The sequence below is a fragment of the Ambystoma mexicanum genome, chromosome 7p (assembly GCF_040938575.1).
Source record: "Ambystoma mexicanum isolate Mex_15411 chromosome 7p, UKY_AmexF1_1, whole genome shotgun sequence".
Classification (NCBI taxonomy): Eukaryota; Metazoa; Chordata; class Amphibia; order Caudata; family Ambystomatidae; genus Ambystoma; species Ambystoma mexicanum.
In genome coordinates this window covers 175,170,039-175,196,788 of record NC_090939.1, presented here as the reverse complement: position 1 = coordinate 175,196,788, position 26,750 = coordinate 175,170,039, and the positions used below count along the sequence as shown (strand labels likewise).

At 47.4% G+C, this 26,750-nt stretch overlaps 1 protein-coding gene across 2 annotated transcripts in view; it reads left to right on the top strand.

The window, feature by feature from the left end:
• The first annotated feature begins 267 nt into the window (after positions 1 to 267).
• The window catches only part of ABCG1 (ATP binding cassette subfamily G member 1), a 133,550-nt gene continuing 107,067 nt past the window's right edge, over positions 268 to 26,750 (top strand). The window contains exons 1-2 of one of the 2 annotated variants that reach the window (XM_069636016.1): positions 268 to 429; positions 6,991 to 7,234. In XM_069636016.1, the coding sequence (XP_069492117.1) occupies positions 271 to 429; positions 6,991 to 7,234 (403 nt within the window). In that variant the 5' untranslated portion in view covers positions 268 to 270. Of the gene's footprint in view, positions 430 to 1,736; positions 2,047 to 6,990; positions 7,235 to 26,750 lie in introns of those variants that run through there. The other variant, XM_069636017.1, reaches the window with a different exon arrangement.

Sequence of the window (26,750 nt, the reverse complement as noted above, 5' to 3'; positions counted from 1 at the left end):
CCAGACGCCGTCCCTGATCACAACACTGAACCAATAGAGAAATCTCACACAACCAATTTCTGTTCGAATTACTTCAATTCGTGTTTCGGAATAGCCCTCTGGTGCGACTCTTAGTATGTGCTCCATTCTGTTATAGTGACGACGCCAACAACCTGGGCCAAAACAAAAAGCACGTGCGTCTGTACCGGCGATGCCCCGCCCCTTGCGGATTTTCACCCAATGGCTGCCGTGGGCGAGCGGTGACGTCGCCGTCGACTAGCTGCGGCGTTGATGGAGTTTGTGTACACAACACATAGCGGCAGCAGCTGTCACCGGAGTCAGCGGGCAGGGGCACGAGCGTGGCACCGACAGTCGAGCAGAGCAGCGCAGACTCAACATCCGCGGGGTATGGCCTGTCTGATGGCAGCGTTCTCAGTAGGCACGGCCGCGGTGAGTGCGCGCGCCTGTCTTTCGGCGCACTTCCTGTGTGCCCTAAGCAACTCCTTCAACCTATTTATTATCTTTCTTTTACTTCTTTTACATTTCAGGGGAACGTTTTTTTTCCAAGACTTTGTTTTTGTTTTATATATATGCATAATGTAAAATTGTAATTCAAATTATATATATGAAGTGTTTTTTTTATTGAATGATTTAATGCCAGGTAGCTTACACACCTCTTGTTTTTTTTCTTATTGTGAGTTATTATGAGAATACGTGTATTAGTGGCGTGGGTCTTAATATTTCACGGGAGTAATGCACACTACGAGTGAGATTATTTTTTCGTTGTTGAAATGGCATGATAAGTGGGAAAAGATCGAAAGCAAGCGTTAAGAGAACATTATTGTCACTCATATGATTCATCACTGCAAAACGACAGTTGCAAATAGACTCTGGACATTTTTTTTTGTATATATATATACAACTGAACACTTTGTTGTTGCCTGGCCGTGCACGGTATTGCATATGTTATTGGTTGGTACTGTTATCGGTTGGTACTGTGCCCACTGCACAGTGAGGTAATTGCTGGCACAACTGAGCATCTGGCGCCTGATTCACAGAAGCGTTTTAGAATGGCGCAATCCCATAGGAAAACGTTCTGTTAATCAGGCGTCTGTCAAATGTATGTTGTTTTGGTCATGTTAGGTAAATCCATTTCCGAATGACAATATGCATGTACACAATAAAATGCGGCAATCTGCAATTTGCAGCAACAATAACAAAAAAGCAAAGTCCCTGCAGTGTTGTTGTCAAGGTAGCTCAATTGGTTAGGCGCCCGCTGATTGACCGACTCAACCTTTCACCCACCCGCTTCTGCCTTCCACCTGACCTGAGCTTCGTGTAGTTGGATAATGCTGACATGGGTTATTCAGAGCGCTACGTAGTTGCAGTCACCTCAGGCAGGAAGCGCTATATAAAATCCGCTACGTATTATTAAGCTACATCGCGCACCAGAGTTGCTCACTTTCGGCGGGAACGTGATCCTTGAGAAGAAAGTGCACGTCATGTGTAAAAGTATGTCACATCAGGATGCATGGCGATGACGTGCATGTGTTGGTGGCGATTTAATTGCAGGAATGCTTTTTGCAGGGATTGTTTTTGAATGAATCATGAATCGTCGGAGATGCTGACAGCAAGTAGCTAGACGGGCAATAGACACCTCGGAAACGTGACTGCGGTCTGCAGCACGGCCGTCATTCCGGAAAGAGATGCGGGTGACTGACTTATAATGAGGGAATGTGGCTGGCTGTCAGTCCCCTGGCCGACCTGCCTCCTTTCCTTAGCCCGCTGCCTCCTCTCGGTTTTTGGGACAGATGCTCGCTCTGCTTTGACCGATAGTTACCTCCAGCGGGCAGGAACATAAGGATTATGAGATGTCCTGAGCATGCGCAGTCCTCCCCAGCCGCATCTTCTGGCGTGAGAGCGCAGTAGCTCCGCTGAGTGATAGCAGCGCGCAGCTCAAACCCCGGTGCAGTGTTTTGGAATTTGGTCTGTGTTTTGAAGGGAAAACCACACTCTTGGCGAGAGAAACGGGCGCTTTCTGAACAGCTTGGGAGGTCGACGCAAATAGTATGTAATTTTCAGGCATATGTTGTTTTTCGCGCCTGCTGCTTTATTGGAACTGAGATGTATGTGGGTCATTGTTTTTTTCTGAAGTGGTGTTTGGTTGCGTGGAGAGCTTTGCAATTGTCGTGAAGTACAGGATTAGATTTCGTGGATGTTGTGCAACCGACTGTTTCTGAAAGAGGACCTGGCACCGCGTGTTTGAGCCACCTGGAGCGATCCATTATAAGGAGGCATTGGGGAAGTTAAAGGTGGCACTGGGGCGGAATACGTGTGTGTCAACGCGATTGCAAACGCATGAATGAGCGTGCATTGTGCACGTCGAGTGAGCATCCTCTGCACGGGCTCACACAAGAGAGTGAGACAAACACACCCTCGTTTTCAAGGGGTGCATGATTTGAAAATACAGTATCATGTACTCCAACTTTAAGAGCGACCCGTGTCTCCTAGGTCCGTTCTTTCTCTGATGGCCGGAATCCGACCAACTTCCCAAGAAAGAGTAATCGTGTATTTAACCTTTTAGCTGACCTGGAACCCCAGAACCAGCAGTGTCCCCCAAATATAAACATCCAAACAATTCTTGGACCTCTAAATCTCCGCCCGAGCACCCTGACTGTCCACTGTCGCCTCCCCTCTTTTATCTCCCATGGTTGCAGACAGCAGGGTCACGGAGCCCGCGTTATACCCGAGCCTCTCTCCGCATACCCCTCCGGTCCAGCCTTAATGTGTGCTCCGCTACTCTGCGTGCAGGAACAGATTTCTCTCCAGATCTTAACAGATCGCGTGGTATTCTATTGGAGTCCTTTAGCGGCCTCTTGCTGGGTCCTCACGCGTTCCTTAATAGGACGGTCTAGCATTTTACTTTTCCCAATTCCATAAATAACGTGTCATCATACATGGGTCGAAGTATAATGTCTAATGTGATGATGTTACACAGAAAGCTTGTTGTGCACGCAGGTGTTTCCAAATGATGTATACTCATACGATGACGTGCCAGTGGAATAGGGCATCCTATCCCATTGGTGTGACGTCACAGCTGGGGATACAGCGTTTGCCCTGCCTCCTTGAGTCTCCCATCCTGTGGCGAGAGTAAGCGGGTGACCATAGGAGGAGGTGGGGGAGAGTTGCAGGGCCCCAGCAATTTATTTTTTGGGCCTAAGTTGTCCATATGTCGCTCATCTCTGAAAGCCCCTCTCTCCCTACCCCCGCTCCCCCATCCCCCGTACTGCTTGCTGCTAAATGGAGAAGGCACAGGGTGGTGGAAAATGGACGATGAGGGGGGCATACTTTAGATGGTTGCCCATGAACACCAGGGTTCACTTAGCTTCGGGGTTCTCTTCTATCAGAAGTCCCTCAGACCCCTGAAGTGAAATGAGAGGTTCGGGGATTCTATAATTACCAGAAACATGCGTATAACCCAGCACAACGTTGCGTGCCCCTTTCCATGCAACACTATTAAGTACTTTGCCAGCATCAGCGTGACTTTATGCACTCGTTGCAACATTCCCTATAAGGGTTGCCATTATTTATTCGTGATCTGTGATGTCATGTACATGTTTTGTGATGTTACGCATCACCTCTAAATATGACTCTAGAGCAGGGGTCTACAACCTTTGGCTATCCAGATGTTTTGGACTACCACTCCCATCATCCCTAACCAGCATAGTCAATAGCCAGATATCTTGGCAATTGTAGTCCGAAACATCTGGAGAGCCAAAGGTGGCAGACCTCTGCTCTAGGGTAACAGCCGGAAAGGATTTCTCCGATAGCACAGGGGAAAATAAAGAATTTGGCGCAGAACAGGGAAGTCGGCCATGCTGTGACAATCTGACAATGAACCGGGATGCAGTGCATTGTTTTTAAGTTTGGGCTCCAGGAGTCTGCAACGACAATCCCAGTTTGGGCTGTTGCCCTTGGGAGGTGGTGCCGAATCACTACCAGCTTGGGCTGCGACCCTTGGGTGGTGGCGCCAAATCACTACCAGCTTGGGCTGCGACCCTTGGGTGGTGGCGCCAAATCGCTACCAGCTTGGGTTGCAACCCTTGGAATGTGGCGCCAAATTGCTAACAACTTGGGCTGTGGCTATTGGGTGGTGGTGCTGAATCGCTACCAGCTTGGGCTGTGGCCCTTGGGTGGTGGCGCTGAATCGCTACCAGCTTGGGCTCTGGCCCTTGGGTGGTGGCGCTGATACACTACCAGCTTGGGCTGCAGCCCTTAGGTCTTGGCAGTGAATCTCTACCAGCTTGGGCTGCTGTCCTTGGGTGGTGGCAGAAAATCGCTACCAGTTGGGGCTGTGGCCCTTGGGTAGTGGTGCCAAATTGCTACCAGCTTGGGCTGCGACCCTTGTGTGGTGGCAGCAAATCGCTACCAGTTTGGACTGTGGCCCTTGGTTAGTGGTGCCGAATGGCTACCAGCTTGGGTTGCGGCCATTGGGTGTTGGTGCTGAATTGCTACCAGCTCGGGCTGTGGCCCTTGGGTGGTGTGACCGAATCGCTACCAGCTCTGGCTGTGGCCCTTGGATGGTGTCGCGAATCGCTACCAGCTTGGGTTGCGGCCCTTGGGTGGTGTTGCCGAATCGCTACCAGCTTGGGCTGCGGCCTATAGGTTGTGGCAGCGAAACGCTACCAGCTCGGGCTGTGGCCCTTGCGTGGTGGCACTGATACGCTACCAGCTTGGGCTGTGGCCCTTGGGTGGTGGTGCCAATACGCTAACAGCTTGGGTTGCGGCCCTTGGGTGTTGGCGCTGAATCGCTACCAGCTTGGGCTGTGGCTCTTTGGTGGTGGCGGGGAATCGCTACCAGTTGGGCTCTGGCACCGAATCACTTTCTTTTTAAATTATGCAAAACAGCCAACAGAAATGGCTCTCGCGGGAAAGTGTTGTTATTGCTAATGTTCATGCGGTTAATGCAGACGCGCGCTTCTCGCTGCCGCTTGATGACATCATGTTCCACACAAATCACCCTGCTTCATTCGCAGCTGCTTTCTAATTGAATAATGATGGGTTGGGGGCGGCCACGAGAAGCGCCTTTTGCGCGGTCTTGAGAAAAGGCCCACGGATCCGCCGGAAGCGATGGAGACGAGCGATGCCACCGTGTGCGCACTTTGTATCAAAGGGTTCCTGTGGGAAAGAACATTCAGCTGACGCTTCCCAGGGCTCTCGCAACAAACTGGCCACCTCTCGGGCCTGGCCGCTGGCTGCCAATATTTCATTCCTTAGCACTGGGTTTGCCAATGTTCATCTTTCACAGAGGTCTTTGCTGCACTACGTGGGGTTGACGGAAAACCAACCACTTAAGATTGTGCACAATTCGAGAGGAAGAGGGTCAGGCGGCCTCGCGCATGCCCATTCCCCCTGGGACTGATGGCCGATCATGTGACCAAAGGCCTGAACTCCCCCAAACCCCCATATGTGAACGCCGAGCCAGCATTCACCTGCACCTCTCAGGACCAGGTGCGAGCTTCACACTCCCCAAGCTCCTAACTTCATTTCCGAACCCTCTCTGCACAGGGCACCAGTGCTAAGGCGCGCAACTCCCTGCATTGCTGGCCCCAGACATCCTAATGCTCCTCCGCACAACTTAATTTGGGACCCTTTAGGGCCTACTTGCAGTGGTTCATTTTTGACCCCGGTCTGCGTTTCCGGTGCCTCGCACACAAATGGTCACGTGTCTGCATTGCTGGAGCGCTTCCCCCAATGTTAACACCCACAACTTTATTTGTGACCCCCAACTGCCTTTCTCGAGCGCCTCGCACTGATGCTCAACCACCCTAATCACTTGTGATAGAGCCCCTCACAACAACACATCCACACATCTTCATTTATGACCCATGTCTACCTTGCTGGCGCGTTACACACAGCACAGATCATCCACACCATTTCATTTTTTATTTATTTACATTAAAATTGAATTAACCATTTTTTTGCAATATTAAATTTGCAACATCAGAAAAGAAGATAAAAAGGTAAGATAAGAAAAACAACAAAGAAAACTTCATTTTTGACCCGTCTGCATTGCAAATCCTCCCACACAAATTAAATTCTGACACCTGCTCCACTCATTTTTGCTGTAATCCACAAACTCTCCCGCACATCATAAGATTTGATAATATCTAGTTTTATATAGCGCTGCAATCCCGCAGGCTGAACTAAGAGTTGATATCATTATCCCACAGCGTGGTACTCAATTATATCAACCTTGGAAGGATGAAAGGTTGAGTTGGCCCTGCCAGGATTCGAACCCAGGCTGTAAACAGATGTCAGAAACGGGCGCTCAGCTCATTGTGCTATCTGACTGGCTATGATGTACATCATTTCATTTTCAACCTTTTATTACTGGGAAATAACTGAGTATGACGAGCTGCAGGGGACTTTCAGGGCCCCCCACGGCAATGTGCCCCTCACCCCCCCACCCACAAAAGTGGAGGGCACAGGGCTGGCTTGTGTCAGCATGTGGCCAATAGGAGCCACTGCACGTGTGGCTATTTGTGAGTGTGTATTCTGTGGCATGTTCTTCCATCCATGGTTCAAATCTGCCCCGTCCACAATGCACGTGGCAGTTTTTTGCTCAGGTTATGAAAGGCTCTAACCTCATGTTGATGGTTTTGGATTTTTTATTATGAAGTAGCTCTACAGAGTGTGTTAACATTGTAAAAATACGCTAACCACGTAAATCCAATCCTCATGTATGCATGACCAGGGATTACCGTCATTGTTTGCTTGTGATGCAAATATTGTAGATGCTATATAATTTCGGCTCCCAAGCTCAGCGATCAGAATGCACAGCCACCAGCCAGCCACGTGCATCCACATGTCCAGTGGAGGAGAGTCACTAATTGTAAGAGTGGTTCCATGCCAGTGTTGTGCACTTTGTAACCTGAGACCTGTCTGGTGACACGCCATGCCCATTCTTTCATTGCTTCCATCTGACTCAACTCTCCTTCGCTTCCATAGAACACCAACAGTCCATCTATCGCAATGGCGGAGCCCAAGTCGGTGTGTGTGTCGGTGGATGAAGTGGTCTCGAATGGAATTGGTAGCCAGGAGACCCCTCTGCTTAATGGACACGCAAGAACTGTTGACAACAGTCTAACAGAAGCCCAGAGGTTCTCTTATCTGCCCCGGAGGCCGGCTGTGAACATCGAGTTCAAGGACCTCTCCTTCTCCATCCCCGAAGGGCCCTGGTGGAAAAAGAAAGGTAAGTGCATCTCGTTCATGCGGCACTGTCCTCTAGGCGAGCCAAAGTATTCTACCTCCTTTAAAACCTCAGACCATGCAGAGTCTGCCTCAATTCCTGGGCATCACACTACTGCCCTTCTACCGCCTCGTGAACAGTAAACACCTGGGTATCGTGTTGAGTCTGATGATGGTAATTCCCATGCGCCCCATTTCCTCTGTAGCAGCTCCAGAAGCCCTAATGTGTAGTTAAGGTCAAACTTTTGAACTTATTTAGAGTTGTCTCTCTGTTATGTTATGTTAATACACTTTTATGTTGTGCCAAATCAACATCATAGTAGTTTCAGAGCACCTTATCCATGGATTAATAAAAATGCTGTGATCTTTTTTTGCAATCAAATCACATGCTTTCATACTATATAATAAAAGGCCAGATTTATGTTTGTCCAAAGTTATCTTGCCCACTTTGCCTGTTATCACCGATAGAGGGAGCTGTTGCCTTACACATACAACAATAAGTCTTCATGTTAATCTTCCAGGCGAAATGTGTGTTTCAACAATATCACCACTAGAGGGAGCTGTAGTCCTACTGTGTTAATAGAAACCTGCACTTTGGCCTTGTAAATAGGCCTGTACACCAGTATCCTATTTAATACAAGGCCCTGTGTATGTTTGTCCGATGCAGTCATGCACAGTAGACACTGCCTGCTTCACCTGTTGTCACTGCTAGAGGGAGCTGTTGCCTTAGGAAATATAGTGGTCCTACTGTATTAATGAAAACCTAAAAAAATGTTTTTCTTTAAACATGGATTACAGTCAATTACAATCAAATATACTACATAATATAATCCCACTCTGAACATTTCTTTCTTTACGCACTTTGGACCGTGTACACAGGTTTTAACACTAGTATTCTATAAATCGGCATTTAAAGCAGCTTTAACATCAAAACAAGCAAACGTGCAGAATAGTGTCTCGATGCCGGAAATGCACCTCTGCCAGATCCTCATGGTCTGTTTTCCATTGAAAGTCCTAGGTGTGCTCTTTCCATGTGAAGATGTAGTGAAAGTTTACAGTGCTAATCTGAATTTTGAGATGAATATATAATACAGTCGGGTGGCTTACGTACTACAAGTGTCTCCTGGAAGTCTGCCCCCCAAGATCGGCTAGGTTTTAGGGTAACTTTTGGTTGTGGAAAGCCATGCTAGTAAGCTCCTAAAATCAGCATAGCTTTAAGTTATCAAAGCTGCTTTTCCTGTAGGTTTGACCTCGTAAACTTTCTCCAAGAATGAGCAAATTTCATTCCCTACCATTGTTATGCAAAAGCGATCATCTAATTGAGGTTCATGTACCAGAGTCTTGCATCATCTTTAGCCATTATAGTGTGATGGTCAGTCAATAGGAGTTTCACCTCAAAGTCTGTCTGGTTTCAACAAGCAGATAAGCCTGCAGTGGGATCATCCCAGTATTCACATGTCCTAGGAGTCCAAGGATCTGCAGACATTTTGGATTACGACTATGATGATCCTTCATCCGTAACTATCACGGCTAGGGCTCATGGGAGTTGTCATCCAAAACATGTGGCGAGCCAAAGGTTGCAGACTGTTGTTGAAGCCAAATGTTTGTCGCGATGGGCCCTGGTGCATCTAGCGGAAATTTTATTTGGTTGCTGTGCCTGTGTATCGCTGAAGAAGGCCACTGTGCTTCATTTCTGGGGGAATCCTGGATCACGTCGGCAATCGGGAACTTGCCCGTGACATAGATTTTGCAGACGGAGAAGGGCCAGCCGGGATAACTAGTCTGCTTGTTTCCCTACTGAACTCAACATCGCAGCCTCTCATTAGTCCACCGTTCTGTCTTTAAAGCTACGATTATTCTGCTTCGCATAGCAAAGGTATTTTTGACATTAGCCCTCCCTTTTTACCCCTCATGCCTGCTTGAAGACAATTTACCTCCCTTATGCGACTTTAGGAGGTGTTTCAGTCCAACCACGACCGTCTTAATTTCCAGAGTTATACAACCCTGTTTAAGCTTCAATTAGAGCAGTATTTTGACAGTTAAATAAGATCAGGTTATATGTAGGGATAATGATGTGTTATTTATATAGCGCTTTCACCAAAGCGCTTTACATAGAACATATTTACATACAATATCACACAACCGAAGTTGGTACTCATTTATCAACCTCGGAAGGATGAAAGGCATGAGTTGACGAGAAATGAAGTATTTGAACCTGCGACCTGCAGATCATACACAGATCGTAGCTGTGAGCACTCAACCCACGGAGCTATCTTACCAGCATGATTTAAGTACACAAACAGCACAGGGGGGCATTATCTGGCCCTGAAAAATGATCTCAGACTCGAGGAACCCCTTGATTTTATATCCCCAGCCTATGCACGAGCACTTTTCATGGCATTTAGGACAGATACATTAAAGGCTACTAAATTCACTCGCAATTGGACGGAGTCTAACTTAGACATCTGCCCACTGTGTGGTACTTGTGTAGAAACTGCAATGCACTTTATGCTATTCTGTTTCCACCTTTTAAACATCCCAGTATTTCAAAAGTAGCAGAAGCTTTACTGTTATGCAAAATGGCCGTCGACTCCATTTTGTGGAGAAGATTATTTGCCCAGCATGGCTACCTACGAAGGAACCCTCTGCCTAGACGCTCGTGTGATACTTAATGACAGGAGAGATCATTTAACAGCTTTTTTATGTACTTTTATGATTATTTGTTTTACATTGTTTTTAGTGCTAGATGAACTGAGAGCTTTTAGACATTTTACATTTTAGTGTAATATATGTTTGTGCAATATTTATTCTTGAATTGTGTTGTAGTATATGCTGTCGTGCTAAAGACCTCTGTGTCGGATAAAGCCTTTTTTAATTGAATTGATGAACAGCACATTAGTTGCCTGGGGCCTGTGTTGCACGGATACTAGTGTTTCAATGTATTTTTTGCTAAAATTACCCGATGTAAGGGCCACTCATTGTTCTTAATCATTGCCAAACTCCTCTCTACAGTGAGGGTAGCATGAGAGACTTGTGAAAAGCTCCTGAATTAGCCTTTTCACCCATCTCAAGCCCAATCGAAGCACTGATCTTTGGTTGTCTTGTTCTGTGTCCCATCAGCGATTGCCCAACTTTGTCCGCTGAAAGTAGAGACTTTTTGACTTGCACCTGAAGCTTAAACTCGGATGGGTTAAGTTGACAGTGGGATAGAGTTTGAATGACATGATGTTCGGTGGCGTGAATGACTGTGACACCTGCGACGTGCAGGTTTTGCACAGGTTCCCTTTGTGGCCTCAGAGGTCCTAGATGCAAGCGGCAGACTTGGCTCCAATCGAAGACGTTCTAGGGCAGGTTTTGGCACTCTGGGTTATTTATTGGCCAGTCATGATATTGGCGGCCGCACGGCCTCGTGATCCAGCTGGGCCTATGGCTGCCCCGTATTCCTGAAAACCAGTCCCTGTCACTGGATTAACTGGCTGGTGCTGGAATGCACGCCTCACCCAAAAGCGGAAGTGTGCCCATCAACGCAGTTACCGAGCGCCTGCATGTGGTGCCTGAGCACTGTCTAGGCCAGGGCACATCAGTCCATGCGTGTGTGCAGATGTGACTCAGATACCTTTCTGGAACTGGGTGCTGGCAGTGAGTCTTTCTCTGAGGTCATTAACACCCAGGAACTGCCTCAGGGCGGCTAGGGTGTTGACACGTGGAGGCCATTTGCAAGTGCTTACTTTCATAATTGGCAATTATGCATATTTCATCAGGGTTTCCTTCAAGAATAAGCCATGCACGTGTAAGTACACACGTCCGGTACAGTGAAACTGCGAATGGCTCATTAAATTAGTTATGGTTATGGTTATGGCAGCCACACCTGCCCTGGATAAAGGTGGCCCAGATGGTGGCAGCCAAAAGCTATGTATGGCCTTTAGGCCCATGAAAATATAGCTAATACATCCTTTACATAGAGGCACTGTAGGGCCCGGCCACCAGGGTCTGCAATCTGTGGTCCCCCAGATGCTTTGGACTACAATACCCATGATCCCTCACCACTGACTTCATTGACTAGGACTGATGGAAGATATAGCACTCATCAGCTGAGAGCAAAATGTTGCAGATTCTTGCACCAGGCCTACTTCTTATCTCACAACCCCATTCTATAATAAAGACTTCAGAATTATTGCAAAAAAGATTGGTTTCTTGAAATATTTGTGTTGTTAGGGTGTACAGGGCTAATCAGTGTATCTCAATCACAAGAAGTTCCCAAAATGTGAAGACAAAATACAAGGTCCGTTGTGGCTTTGTCCCTGCTGCTGGTGGCAATAAAATGTACCCATTGGGGACATGAATCAGTGACGCAGTGAAATTGGCTGTGTGCACTCTCTGTATGAGGAAGAGAAGGCCCGGCCCCATGCACAGCCTCAGAGGAGAACACCGGCGGGAGAGAAAGCCTGCCCCGGGGAAAGAGCTCTTCGTTCTAAGGATGTCACATGGCCGCAGTGCCGTAATTACCGTCCCAGGAGAGGAATGCCTTTTGCTTCCATTCAGCAGGTGTGTTCACGTGTGACAGGTTGTTGAGCAGGTTGTTGAGCAAGTAAGAGGGCCCAGACCGGGACGCATGCGCCACTGCCCCAATATGGACGCACTCCTTACATTTGCAATGAGGATCCATTGATTAGGGGAGCTTGGATCAGTCTGCCCGCGCGTCCCAATACACCCATCCCAGAATGTGGTGCATGCCACATTTGGTCAACCACGTGCGGCCACAGGATATTCACAGGATGGCTGCGGGGCTTTTTCAACACTCTGAATGAGCGCAAAACCCATCACATATACAAAACACCACGGTTGATCTGATAGATAGAAATCATGCCTGCAACATGATTCATGCGCACAATGGTACAGTGTTCGACTTGAATGTAGTATAGCCAAAAGGGGCGGCGTGTGCCTCTACCCAGCCTCAAAGGGTGTGATTCTGGCCTTCAGCCCATCTCAGTCTTGAGCTCTGATACTCCAACGGACCCGTGCAGATAGGCTTCTGCTGAGCTGCTCCACAGTGCAAGGCCTTTCAAGCGCTAGAGTTATGGTAGCCTGCTTCTCTATTAACCCCTTAAGTGCCAAGGACTAGTATGCTTGTCCTTTTTGCATAGACTTCCATAATAGCCTGGCAGGTAAGCCCTTCTGGCTTCAAATACCAGCCTAGCCACATTTATCAGACACCATTGTGTGCAGGAGGCCATACCCAAAGGGTGGCCACAATGCGCAGTACATTAGGCGGTAATGGAAGTCAGTGGTATGATCAGGCAACAGCAGCAGGAGTCCTGTTTAAACGCTTGGTTACCAATGTGGCGTGTACAGTAAGAATTGTCTCACGAGTCAAATACCTGAAAACTAGACGGAAGTCCCATGATATCCCCATAGGAGGTGCCACTGCCAAACATCCCATGCACTTATGCTCTGAAGCTCCTGAGAGGAAGCACAATGTCTGCTTTACCTCATCTTTGGCTGTTTCTTGGCGCCATCTCCACCCCTCGCTAACTGTGCCTATCACGTTCAGCATCGTGTTCGTCTACTGGCACGAGCTGCTAAGCATTCGTTCTTGTACCTTTTTGCTTATTGTTTGTTTCACTTGTATTCGTTCTTGTCACTTTGTGTCGATTTTGCACCCTCTTACTTTAATCACTGCCCTTGTCCATTAGCTGGGTGTTTCTCAGTTAGATTTCCCCTGCCCCTCCTCCATATATCTGGGCTGTCTACTAGTTTCTTAAATTGGTCTTTTTCTCTCTTCTACAGTTTAGATGTTTTGGTCATTCTTTGGTCTCTAACCTGCAGCTTTCCAGATAAAACCCCATGATACCACTCTATTGACTATGATGGCTAGGGCTGATGGGAGATGTAGTACAAACCCTTTGAGCGCCAGTGATTGCAGACACCTAATCCATCTTTCTCCTCTCTTGTTGTTGGGTTGCCTCTCTATATTCTACTCTGCTACATTGCTGCTCAGGATTGGATTTGCCTAAATCTTTTCGTGTTGTTCCTGCTCACACACATCTGGCCAGGAACCCCACAGCCACCACAGCTGACGTCCATCATAAATTACATCCATTGTGGTGAGAAGGAAACCTTTCTGAACGGGGTGGATTCTTTTGTAGTTTAGGTTCTCAGAGCTGAGCGCTCAGATTGAGGAGAGGAGAAATCGAGACAAGAATGATTGTGTAACAGAGGAGACTGCATGGCACCACATCGGCACTCGCGTAGATGTCACGTAGGGGTTGCACGGGACGCAGTACTTAACCATAATCCTTTTTCTAGCTTCATCACCCTCTGCTCTAGAGACAATCCATTTTTAGAAGTTCCTTCGATTGAGTCTCTAAAGCACACAGGATCTGATTTACGCGTGTTTTTGTGCCCCCTTTCCTCATGCAGGAACAATCAAGTAACTGATGGCTAAGTATTCGCAGGCACACACTTTCATATCCGTGGCACTATTCAGGGGCCACCAGAGGTTGTAATTTGCTAAGGCCTGTGCTGGATTAATGCCCAACAGGAACATCTTATATTTGCACCCAAAACAACTGAGAAACACCAGCAGATTTCCCATCAGCAAGCAAGATTTTGCGTGGGCTTGAGGAAACCGGACCATATTTCATGTGCCCCAATATCCCACCACTAGTCCCCAATGGAAGTAAGGATCACATTATAGATACAATGAGCTTTCTGGGGAACACATTGCCGGCACTTGAAAACGTGGCATCCCATTAAACTCCTGCAAGAAATCACAGAAGCAGACACAATTTCACCCATGGTCAAACCACACTGAATGCATGCCAAATATGAAGGCAAAACTATGCATATAGAAGGTGCCCGACTATTGGAACTTCACGAGAGCCCATAAGAATCAGAAGTAGCCTGATTCATACAACCCACTACAGCATTCGCCCCCAACAGGGCAGGAGCCCTCCTCCTCCAGCTAAGATCCATCGAAGGGATCTGCACCTACGGCGCCACGAGGCGCACAGAAGCAGCCTGCATCGCTCTGCTTTGAAGAGCTTGGCAGGATCAGCCGCACGGAGCTCCTCACCACTACAGGCAGCCTCCCACTGCAGCCCTACAGTGCCCCCGGCCCCCGCTGCACAGGCACTCACCAGAGCATCAACGAAGCCGCACCCGCGACTCGGATGCAAGCCAAAATGGCCGCCGGCCACACTTGTTGATAGCGGTTGCCTAGCAAAGGCACCCAACTTCATACAACCCCCCCAGAAGGCCGCCGGTAGGCAGAAGCCGGCCCGTGACAGGAAGGCCCAAGAGAATAAGGCCCCTTCCTGTTTGCCACTGTGTCCACTACAGCATTCACCCCCAACAGGACAGGAGCCCTCCTCCTCCAGCTAAGATCCATCGAAGGGATCTGCACCTACGGCGCCACGAGGCGCACAAAAGCAGCCTGCATCGCTCTGCTTTGAAGAGCTCCGCAGGATCAGCCGCACGGAGCTCCTCACCACTACAGGCAGCCTCCCACTGCAGCCTTACAGTGCCCCCGGCCCCCGCTGCACAGGCACTCACCAGAGGATCAATGAAGCCGCATCCGCGACTCGGATGCAAGCCAAAATGGCCGCCGGCCACACATGTTGATAGCAGTTGCCTAGCAACGGCACCCAACTTCCCCCCAGAAGGCCGCCGGCAGGCGGAAGCCGGCCTGCGACAGGAAGGCCAAAGAGAGTAAGGCCCCTTCCTGTTTGCCCCTGTGTCCACTACAGCATTCGCCCCCAACAGGGCAGGAGCCCTCCTCCTCCAGCTAAGATCCATCAAAGGGATCTGCACCTATGGCACCACGAGGCGCACAGAAGCAGCCTGCATCGTTCTGCTTTGAAGAGCTCGGCAGGATCAGCCGCACAGAGCTCCTCACCACTACAGGCACCCTCCCACTGCAGCCCTACAGTGCCCCCGGCCCCCGCTGCACAGGCACTCACCAGAGGATCAACAAAACCACATCCACGACTCGGATGCAAGCCAAAATGGCCGCCGGCTACACTTGTTGATAGCGGTTGCCTAGCAACGGCACCCAACTTCCACCCAAAAGGCCGCCGGTAGGCGGAAGCCGGCCCTCAACAGGAAGGCCCAAGAGAGTAAGGCCCCTTCCTGTTTGCCCCTGTGTCCACTACAGCATTCGCCCCAACAGGGCAGGAGCCCTCCTCCTCCAGCTAAGATCCATCGAAGGGATCTGCACCTACGGCGCCACGAGGCGCACAGAAGCAGCCTGCATCGCTCTGCTTTGAAGAGCTCGGCAGGATCAGCCGCACGGAGCTCCTCACCACTACAGGCAGCCTCCCACTGCAGCCCTACAGTGCCCCCGGCCCCCGCTGCACGGGCACTCACCAGAGGATCAACGAAGCCGCATCCGCGACTCGGATGCAAGCCAAAATGGCCGCCGGCCACACTTGTTGATAGCGGTTGCCTAGCAATGGCACCCAACTTTCCCCCAGAAGGCCACCGGCAGGCGGAAGGCGGCCCGCGACAGGAAGGCCCAAGAGAGTAAGGCCCCTTCTTGTTTGCCCCTGTTCGCCTCTGGAGACACGGAGCAAACACTCTTCCACCAAGGCTCCCATGGACTCGAGGCCTACGTGAGTAGAATACTCCATCCAAGACTGCCCTGCATTGCAACCTGATTCTAAATAGTGTGAAATGCAATATAATCCTATTTCGTAACTTCACGTATCACTACCATAGACCTACTACATACTCAGATGCCACAATGCAATGCTTACGTCTCCTACTCATCATTGATTGATTATGTATTTGTAGAAAGTGAATGTTTCTTGCATAGCTCTTTCACCCAATATCCCATAGACAGCTAGCGCCTCGCACCACCAGCAGCCCCACTGCTCCATCCCGTTTCCCTGTTTAGTCACTACCAAGCACTCCAGCATGTTATCAGGGATGCACTACCACATGAATACACTACTACTCATAGGCACACTCCTCGCCATAGCAACATATGGACGACAGTATCTCCCTTCTAGCCCACCTAGCTCTTGCATCATTATGCCGCCTAACTCCGACTCCACACATACTCACGCCAGCCCAGACATCACAACTCCTCACACCTATGTACCCAACAGCCGTATCAGACTATGCAGGCTGAGGACACGCACCATATCTAGAACCCTCGCCTCTCACATCACTCCTACATCACACAGAAACCTCCGACTGGGTTCCCGCACACCCGTCTCGCACAACTCTACGCCCAGCAATCCTCACAACCTCCTCCCGTCTACCAGCATTATGCCCACTGCCAAACCACCCATGCCATCCAATTCCAAGCATGCAAAACAAACAAAACAGCAGCCTCCTTACAGAACCCAGGTAGCACCTCTACTCAAATGCGCATTACTTAACACCCGCTCACTCAATGCCCATGCCCTGGAAATTAATGAACTTATCTCCAGTCTCGACCTGCTAGCCATCACAGAGACCTGGCTACATGAAGCATCAGGACCCGCCATCACTTTAGCACTACCAGAGGGTTACTCCATCCTTAGGCAAGACAGACCTACAAAAATAGGAGGGGGGGTTGCCTTAATCTTTAAAGATATCCATCATGTCAGACCCATGCCACACACATGGGAAGGGAATGCAGACATACTATCAGCCAAACTACCACTCTCTCACAACAACACCATCAACATCCACCTCATCTACCGGCCCCCAGGACTCGCAGCCAATTTTCAAGGGCAAATCATTCACATTCTTAGCGAAAACTTTAAAAAATCCACAAAAACTATACTCCTAGGTGATCTTAATCTAGACTACAATGATCCCAAGGACAGAACAGCAGTTTCCTTCCTTAAGGACCTCTCCAACCTAGACCTCACACAAAAAATTGTATCACCCACCCACACTAAAGGCAGAACTCTAGACTGGATGGCCGACCATAACTGCAACTCATCCATCACCTCCAACACATTTCTCCCGTGGACAGATCACAGCTGCATTCAATTCTCTATCCCCACGACACCTACCAAAAAAACATTAGTACATAAGTCTGCCACCATAACCAGAAGCTCCAAAAAATGAACTGCAGACAATTTACGCCCCCTTCTTAACACCCCATGCCTCGCCCCACCTTTCTCACAAGATTCTAACATTCTAGTAGACATCCTCAAGGATACGCTCACTAATGCAATAAGCACCATTGCTCCTCTAGAAGAAAAAAAAGAAAAAAAGTCCTTCCACTCCAATGCATGGTTCACAGAGGACCTCTAAGCGTTGCGTACTAACAAGCGCCAGGCGCTCAAAGATTGGCAAGCAAACCCATGCGACATCACCAAAGACTCATTCAAAGTCATTGCAAAAAAATACAAAGCTGCCATCTTCATTGCCAAATCAGAGTCATACAACCGTCGAATATCAGACTCCAACTCCCATTCAAGAGAACTCTTCTCCATCTTTAAAGAGCTTACAGTGCGTCCCACCTCCACTGAAGAAATCGCCAAGGATGAAGCTTGGTGCAACAGTATCCAAGGGGCCATGCTCAACAAAATCCACCTCCTACAAAACAAAATCCGTGACCATAACAACACCCTACCGAAACAGAGTCCGCACCTACAATCACAAACCTCTAGCACGACCATCAACATCCCTAAATTTGCCTTCAATGAAGTCTCAGAACGAGAAGTCCTGGACATCCTGAAACATCTGAAGCCATCGACCTGCAAAGGCAATACATGCCCTCCTAAGCTTATCAAAGACTGCGCTGAGCCACTTGCCCCACTCATTACCGCATTTATTAATGCCTCCTTCAAAGCATGCTCTGTCCCAGACAGCCTCAAAAAAGCTTGGGTGCGTCCACTTCTAAAAAAGCCCACCCTCGACCCTGCGCTGCCCAACAACTACAGACCTATAACAACAGTCCCTTTCCTTCTCAAAATTCTAGATAAAGTGGCACACAGCCAAATCCAACTATACCTTGAATCAAACTCCATCCTTGGTACCAGAGAGTCAGGCTTCTGCAAAGGCCACGGAACAGAGACTGCTTTGCTGGACCTTAAAAACCAAATAACTAAGATATTGGACACAGGCAAACCCGCCCTTTTCCTTCTCCTTGACCCCTCAGCGGCGTTTGACCTAGTGGACCACAAGACCCTCACCTCACACCTCTCCCACTCAGCACACTTCTCAGACCAAGCCACCTCCTGGATAACATCCTTTCTAGAAGGGAGGGCCATGAAAGTTTTTTCAAACACGTCCAACGCAACACCATCCATAATTCACTGTGGTGTTCCACAAGGCTCTTGTACAGCACCTACACTGTACAATCTCTTTACAAAGCCACTCTTCGATAAACTGGATGCGCTTGGGATCGCCTACACCAACTACGTGGACGACACACAAGTGCTCCTCCCCCTAACTGGGTCATACCACATAGACGCCCTGGCCCTAAAACATATATACGCAACGATTCAAGCATGGGTGGCCACTAACGGCCTATGTCTTAACGGGGATAAGACTGATATCCTGATCCTTGGCCAAAAGTCTACACTTGCCAAGCTGGATAGCCTCTATGTCAATTTTAACATTGACAACTGCACCATCCCAGTCCTATCTTCAGTGAAAACGCTAGGGGTCTACATTGATGCTACCTTGTCTATGGACAAACAAGTCAATGCCATTGTCTCCGCATCCACACTAAGCACCAAACTTATCAATGCCATCAACCATTCCTTACCAAAGAAAATTGCCTGTCAATAGCAAGAGCTACCATAGGCGCTAAACTTGTCTATTGTAACGCACTTCTAGCTGGCACCTCTGAAAAAAACCTAAACAAGCTGCAGGTCACCCAAAACAACGCTCTCAGAGCAGCCTCAAGCATCTCCAAAAGGGACCACATATCACACGCAAGACAATCCGTTCATTGGCTCCCTGTCAAAGACCGCATCACCTTCAAGGTACTGACCACTACCCACAAATGCATCCATCACACTGCACCAACATATCTCTCAGACACTATCCACAGACCGGCCTCATCCAGACCCACAAGACTTTGCTACACTAATCAACTCACGATACCTCACATCAACAAGACTACAGCAGGAGGTCGGGGTTTCCCCTACATAGCACCTAGACTCTGGAACAATCTCCCTCATGCTCTAAGAGCAGAATGCTCCCTCACAGCTTTTAGAAAAAACTCAAAACCTCTCTCTTCAACTAAAACCTCTTCTACCCACAGTCAAACATAAACACACTGCTAATGTTTTTATTGTCAAACTTGCATGTGTGTATGCTACTATGATGTAACTAAGGTACTAAGTTTTGCTTTTCTGTAACCAGCACCACGATGCGTCAGGGCTGTTCTGTGCGCTTAACAAATACGAATAAATAAATAAGTAAATAGCCCTTTGGCTGGAATTCCAGATTTGGAACCCCTGTCCCTGCTCCCTGACACAGCATGCTGCCACTGCTTTCAGCATGTAATGATCACACCTAAGAACTTCATAGTGGATTTCAGCAGCCCACTGTAAGATGTGAATAGACAATCAGTGGAGTGGGCATGCTTGAAAGCCAACCCCATCACATAGGCTGCAACAGTGCTCTGGAGGGGCAGGGAAACGACCTGGAAGATATTGGCAAAGCCAATACTCTCAACCCCTGTGCACCACCTTGCAACTCCCATACCTGCCTTGTGCCTGTGTCTGTGAAATATAACGTAAAGTGGTCTTGTACAGCACACCGCTGGCAGCCATTTTAGCATCCTCATTGTGAGCGGCTCCGCAAGAGAAGAAAAGGGGCCATAGTACTGGAGTCCTGAGTGCCGGCGTAGCTCCATGTGACTTTTGGCGGTGATGCTTGGGTATGTGTTTTATGATTCCAAATCTATTAAATAATGCTGCGAGACCAGCGTAGGGACTCGTATGGAGGGCGGAGGATGTGATGGAGCTAAATCATGAGCTTTGGAATAGGTCCTTGAAGGATAATATGATTTTAGCAGGCACTGCGTTTCCCTGTGTGCGGAGGAGGCCTGTGTGTAGTGGTAGGAGATCGAGACGGTGAGTTGGTTAGCTGTGGAGGGAGAGGAGATTTGGTATGAGTGAAGAAAAATATCACAGGGTCCTGTGCTACACTGAACTGTGTGAGTTCCAGTTTATTCTTGACTCATGGGCTTTTATTATGAAGTTCTCTTGTCGGGATACCGGGGTCTCATGGTTTTGTGGTCAGTTTTAAGGCAATGTCGGAGCAGACTGACCTGACTGAGTTCAATATCTTCATATCTTGAGGTTCTTAATTGAGATGTTCTGTTATAACCTGTTTCATGTCTTGATGAGATTAACTCCAAGGAGCCATGTCTTGTTTTGGTCATAGTTACTGAGGTTGTTGTCCCTTTAGGTCATTGCGGTAGGCCTTTTGGGTCCAGGTTCATTAGGCTTATCTATGTTGACATATCTCTGAAGCATTCCACCACCCTAGGATTGAATATACATTTGTCAGATTGTTTCCGGGGGGTCTTTGGTTCTGCGCCTGGGATGCCTGTTGGTTGAGATTTGTGCTGTCTGATTCGATTTGGGTTGGCATTTGTGGGTGCCATGCTAGAATGTCTGTTGTGGTCCTGTGAATAGCCAGGTTTGGATGGATTTTCTGAAGACTAGCTGCTATTCCTCTGTGTGAAGGTGCTTTGGGATGGAGCTCCAGAGCCTGGTAGACAGAAATGAGAAGGAAGATCCTCGGTGAAACTTCGGGTTGAAACTTGGCATTGCTGCTATGGCCGTGTTGCAAATCGAAGAACTCTGATTGGCTTATGGAGTATGACTTTCTGGATACCATGGGTTTTGAATGGTATTCTACATTTTCCCTTGCGCCAGTGCAGTTTTCAGAGTCAGCAGTGATTTGAAGTTATTTGCCTATTTTTCGCATATTATAGTGATATGATCAGGGTTGTGTAATGTCAGATGTCTGGTGACATCTGGGGATCAAGGGTGTCGGATGTCATGCTGGCTACTCTTATGAATTTGGTATTAGCCAGTGAAGGGGTATACCTGGATTCAGAGGTCCAGGCCTTCCCGGTAGATATACAGGGAGGCCACATATCATAAATCTATTTTTGTTTTTAAATTGATTTAATTGTGCTATGTTTCAAAAAGAGAACCTTTCACAATACCACAATAATTTAGCATAGCAACCATCAATACATAACCATAGCATAATACAAACAAATGATCATCACTTCATCTAATATAAAACAATATAAAAAGGCCAAGAGGAAAAAGGAAAACTCGAGAGTTGTAATAGATTAGTGGTATGAGTATGAAATCACCAATATTAAAGAGGAGCACCACACCACAGTACAGCTACTAACGTGACAAGTGTAAAAGGAGCCACTGCAGGACCATATAATAACACTATCTAGATGCAGTGGTGGGCTTGTTTACACTGGAGGCAAGGATTCTGGAACTCCCATGGTGGGAGCCTGCTTCCAGGCGGATCTTCCTTGGCTGATGCCACGCATTCATTTGGCGTTCAGGAGAAATTGCTTGTTCCTTATGACTTCAAGGAGTTGGGAGGTAGAGCACTAGACAATACAGATACCATTAGAGTACTGCATGCACTCACCAGCGAGGCACCATCCTTTCCAGTTCCTGGCAGAGAAATTATCCCTTCCAATTGCAGAAGTGTGTCAGCGTCAACCCCTGCTGACATGTGCCAGGTACTGACATACATAGTACTGTCACTGTATAGTAATCACATGCACACACCTACTGGTACTTAATACTTGACCCCCAGTGCTACAATAAATGTTTCCAGCCACCCAAGGCCCTACCCTGGGTTGCGCCATGTTGATTGTGGGGAGAGAACAGGGAGCCTCTCAGTTTCCTCCCCACAGCAAAGACAAGTACATTCCCACTGCGGTGGATTGCTTTATTTTTTTTTATACTTTATTTACAATTTCCCAAACGTACAGTAGTACCAAACAGGAAATAAGACAAAATACAATGCAGTTCTCTTAAAACCAGAACAGATCATAACACAGAATGTAGCGAAAACAACAACACGCCTACTAAGTCATTAACAGGAAAAATTGTATAAGAAGGAGTACATATATATTCAATTTCAATAAAAAAGGTAGGAAAGGGGTTGCTTTTTAAGTGCACAATAATGGCAGATATGCAACATATTAGATCATTATTATGTTGTCCACCAAATACGATTGTGAAGTAGGCTTTAGTCACAGGGTTATTTGTGAGTGCAAGGTGTGTGTGCTGCTGTGAGGTGTGCATCTGATTACAGAAATACATTTACGTTTTTCTGAATCGATTGAATTCAACCACAACCATGCACAAATGTAGCTGTTTTTACAAAACCATTTTCCCGTGAGGCTGCTGCAACTCCGGCTTTGGCATCCGTGTGGAAAGAGATAGGAGATGCTTTGCAAGGCACTTGGAAAACGACCAGGTTGCTTGTGGACTACAACAGGCTACAAAATGTTTTATTCAACATTGGTGACAGCAGCTCTGAAAAATCGAAACTCTAGTTTCTTTTAGACATATCTTTGCAGCCCTGGAGAAATAAGCTTGAAATCTCTTGCACACCGAGTGCTGAGCATCCCCTGAGCTATTCCAATGAAACCCCTTTGGACAAACTACCTGGAATGCCCAATTTCCGATGTAGCGCATAGAAGCTTGAAAGGCATTGGCTTTAATTTTTAAATTCTCAACATCAACTGCTAATTGTTTTAAACTGTACAAATAACCTGGAAAAAGCGACACAACCGTTCTGGTGATAGTTCATTTACAGAGACATATTTTAAAGCAAGTAAATAGGGTTACAGTCTTCCAGTGATTCGTAAGGTAATGTGAAACACATATTTTATACAGTTCTTGATGGAAAGACATTTCTAAAGCAGAGAGGGTGTTTCTCAATTTTCTGCACTTCATCAGGGCTTATGAAATTAAGAATCATTACCCCTGGTGGTGTTCTGAGGCGTGCAATGCATCTCAATAGAATAGCTGACACAGCGCTTATTACCCTGTGTGCAATGTTTCTCCGTGGCTGACATGACATTAAAAAGCAAATGCAAAGATCAGACTCTTATTAATTGTCCAAAATATACTTAAAAGAAAAGAGATACCATACAGGGCTTCCGCCGGTATTGTGGAAAAATGATTGTATACTTGAATTTTCAAATCGGTCTCAGTATCTGGTTCATCTCTTTTGGACACAGTTAGGTTTTAGCCTGAAAGGCAGTGCTGCCTAACTCCACTTAGCCCACTTCCGTTCAAGGTTCCAAGCCCTTTGAGTGTATCAAGTACCTTGCCATTGAAACCTTGTCTAGTCTCTCAACAGCCGCAGCCGCACTCAACCTCTCTAATCACACCCTCCCAAACATCTTTAATATCCCGAATCCCACATTGCCTTCTCCATCTCTACTTTCCTCTGACTGGTGACTCCCCACCACTGGAAAAGCCACCCCCTTCAGATCAGAACATCTCCTTTGTCACTTTCAAAAAGAGCCTGGCAGGACCTCTGTTTCAATTCCCACGGAACCTCTCTGACTGCACCTCCCGCATGAGTGGGCGGAGGGGAAGTGCAGGAGCTTGGCGGTACCCTACTCCGGATGCTCGTGCAATCAGCGACTGAATGCATCCCTATGTGAAATGATATGATATGATTGGTTATTTATAACGCGCTTAATACCCAGAGGTTTCGAAGCACGGTCCCGGGGATCGAACCTGTGCTGCTCTGTGGCATCTTGCTTCCAAGGCGAGCACGTTGCCCCTGAGCTATCCTCCCAAGACTCCCATCTCCACGCCTTTGCACACGTGTACCGCTGGTTCATCGTGCCCTCCATCCTCCTTATGCTCATCCCTTCAACAGTGCTTCTGATCAGAATGCTTCCCATATAATAAGATGAAAAAAAGACAAATGCTCAATGCCGCCGGTATAAGTTCACAGGTATATGCGCATAAGGAACTTCTGGGTCTCTTCGCTAAACCACGGCTTTAGAAACATTTCGTGCAGGATTTGCACTTAGCTTCGACACGAGACAATCAGCCTGACTCATGGAATTTTTAGCGCGGTGAAAATCACTTTGCGCTGCACATGTACTCTGCACCGCAAATTAGGCCCATTTAGCGCAGTGCAGAGTACTTTTGCAGTGCAATGGGACTCTGCACTGCAGAAATACACTTTGCACCCCTCTGTGAATCAGGGTGTTTGTTGGCAGTGCACTGCACTAAAACCGGTATCAGGTAATAATGGCCCCATACATAATGTCGCTGGAAAAAGCCATTGGCAACATTATATATGGTGACATTATGTATGGGGACAGGTTGCAGGGATGTCCCCTGCTCCCATTTAAAAAAAAACAAAAAACAGGGGTTGCAGGGACAGTATGATATGGAACCCTAAAATCACCCTGATTTAGGCCCCTAATCTTTTAGGATTGGGAATGAGTTCTTTATGTGGGAAAAATAATTCTCCGGGGCATTATGATGCAAAGATGTGGAGCTGAATGTACTCCTCTTATATATGGTATCCCAGTCTTCGCTTCTCCATATAAGCATATGATCAGTGGTTTTATATCTTGGGATGTCTTCAATAAAACACAAGCTCCTTCTAGTTGCATGCAGTAACTGCCCGCTTCATTATTGTCCTTGCTGACCCATATGTCTAACAGAGACTTGTACTGTGCTGCAGCTTCTAGCCCCAGGATCCATGGTATAGAGCCAGAATAAACGGAGTGTGAGATGTCTAAATGCATCGCAAGCTCGGGGAGCTGTTGGGGCACCAGGATGAGGCTGCAGACCACGCGTGAGACCACAACATGCCACGTGTGTTAGAATGCAGTTGTTTGGCCCCTCCAGCTGAAGCATTCCTGCTGCACAACATCACATCTTTGGGCAATAGGGGCGCGATTTGCAAATGCAGCGGCCATTTTTCAAATGCTGGCCCCCAAAACGCTCACTGTGTTGGAATCATTGTGCTTCTGGAGTTATTCAATGTTTGGTTTTAAGTGAATGCCAACATTTCACATGTCAGATTAGGTGGGATCTGTGCACGTGAGGCTTGTGGATCTCTCTCATATGATATGATATGATAGGTTATTTATAACGTGCTTAATACTGAGAGGTTTCTAAGCGCGGACCCGGGGATCAAACCTGTGTTGTTCCGTGTCGTCTTGTTTCCAAGACAAGCACGGTGCTGCTGAGCTATCCTCCCAAGACATATGGACCACAGACCCTCTGGGCCGATATGCTAAGCAAGGAGGCCAGCTGTCTCTGAGAAGACAATGAGGGATTTCTGCTGGACGAGCAGGTCGATAATAAGAGAAAGGGACAATGCAGATCAAGAAGACGTATGTATGTCTTGAGTGAGGCACCAAGAGGCTTCCGGGGATTGGTGCACCAGGAAGCGTCAGTGAAAGGCGTGGATTTGATGGATAATGCTAGCAATGTAGCAGCAGAATGCTCTCTGAAACTGCTGTCAAAATGGTTGCCTTCATCACACACTCCTTCTTCTCTAACTGGCAGTTTTGTACCAGCTCAGCATTCATGTTTTGGGGGTGACCTGACCATTGCCAACCGTCTGTGCACATTACCTGCATAGAGGCAGTTAAGAGGCCAGCTTGGCTCCGGCGCATAGTGCATCACTAGACAATAAAACAGGTAATCCCGATGGGGTTCATTCCAACGTCTGTGCAGTCCCAACAGGATTAGCATTATTCAGATGTGTCTCCATCCGCAGACGTTGCTATCCCTGTGCGCGTGTGCAAGCGCGCGCAGACACGCATACGCGCACACCCACAAACTCTATCTCTCTCTCGCTCTTTCTATGTAGTCTTTCTCACAGATCCAGCTACATAAAAGAAACAAAGGTGATTGCAGTGCTCATATTTTTCGTCTTAAAACTTTTAGCTGTGCTTTGTATGACACTACCGTTTAGTCATAACATCAAACAAATGTCCAATACAACTTTTAACATGATCAGTGTCCTTTTGCGCATACATGCATTGCATATTTTGCTATTTGGGGACCTCCCAAATTGTAGAAAAGTTAACTGAAATTATGCTCTGCGTTACAGCTGTAAAACAACTATGGACAAGGCAGTGACTCGCACTTTACATATTCAAGCTGACTGTAACTGAACAAGTCGTTTTCCTCTGTTACTTACACTCTAGTCCTCCGTGCCATTTTTTTGTAAGTGTTCATACGCTCTCAATTGTGGTTAGTTACCTGGGCCTCCAATCAAATCATCAGATCTCAGAACAGCGCAGGTATCAGCAATTATATCATGTATTTAAAATCAATGTAAGGTCGAATACCTGACCAATAGCTCTGGCTGTCTTGCACAAGAATAGAATGCTACTTATATTTAAATGGTTGCATGTCTATTGATACAGCTATATTAAATATTCAAAAAAGTACTTGCCATTAGTGTACTGCGTACGTATTGCCATGCAGCTTGATAAAATATGTTACTTGTTAGTATTATGTTGCTAACAGCTAGTTGTTAGGGAGGTGTATCATTTGTATGCTTCATCC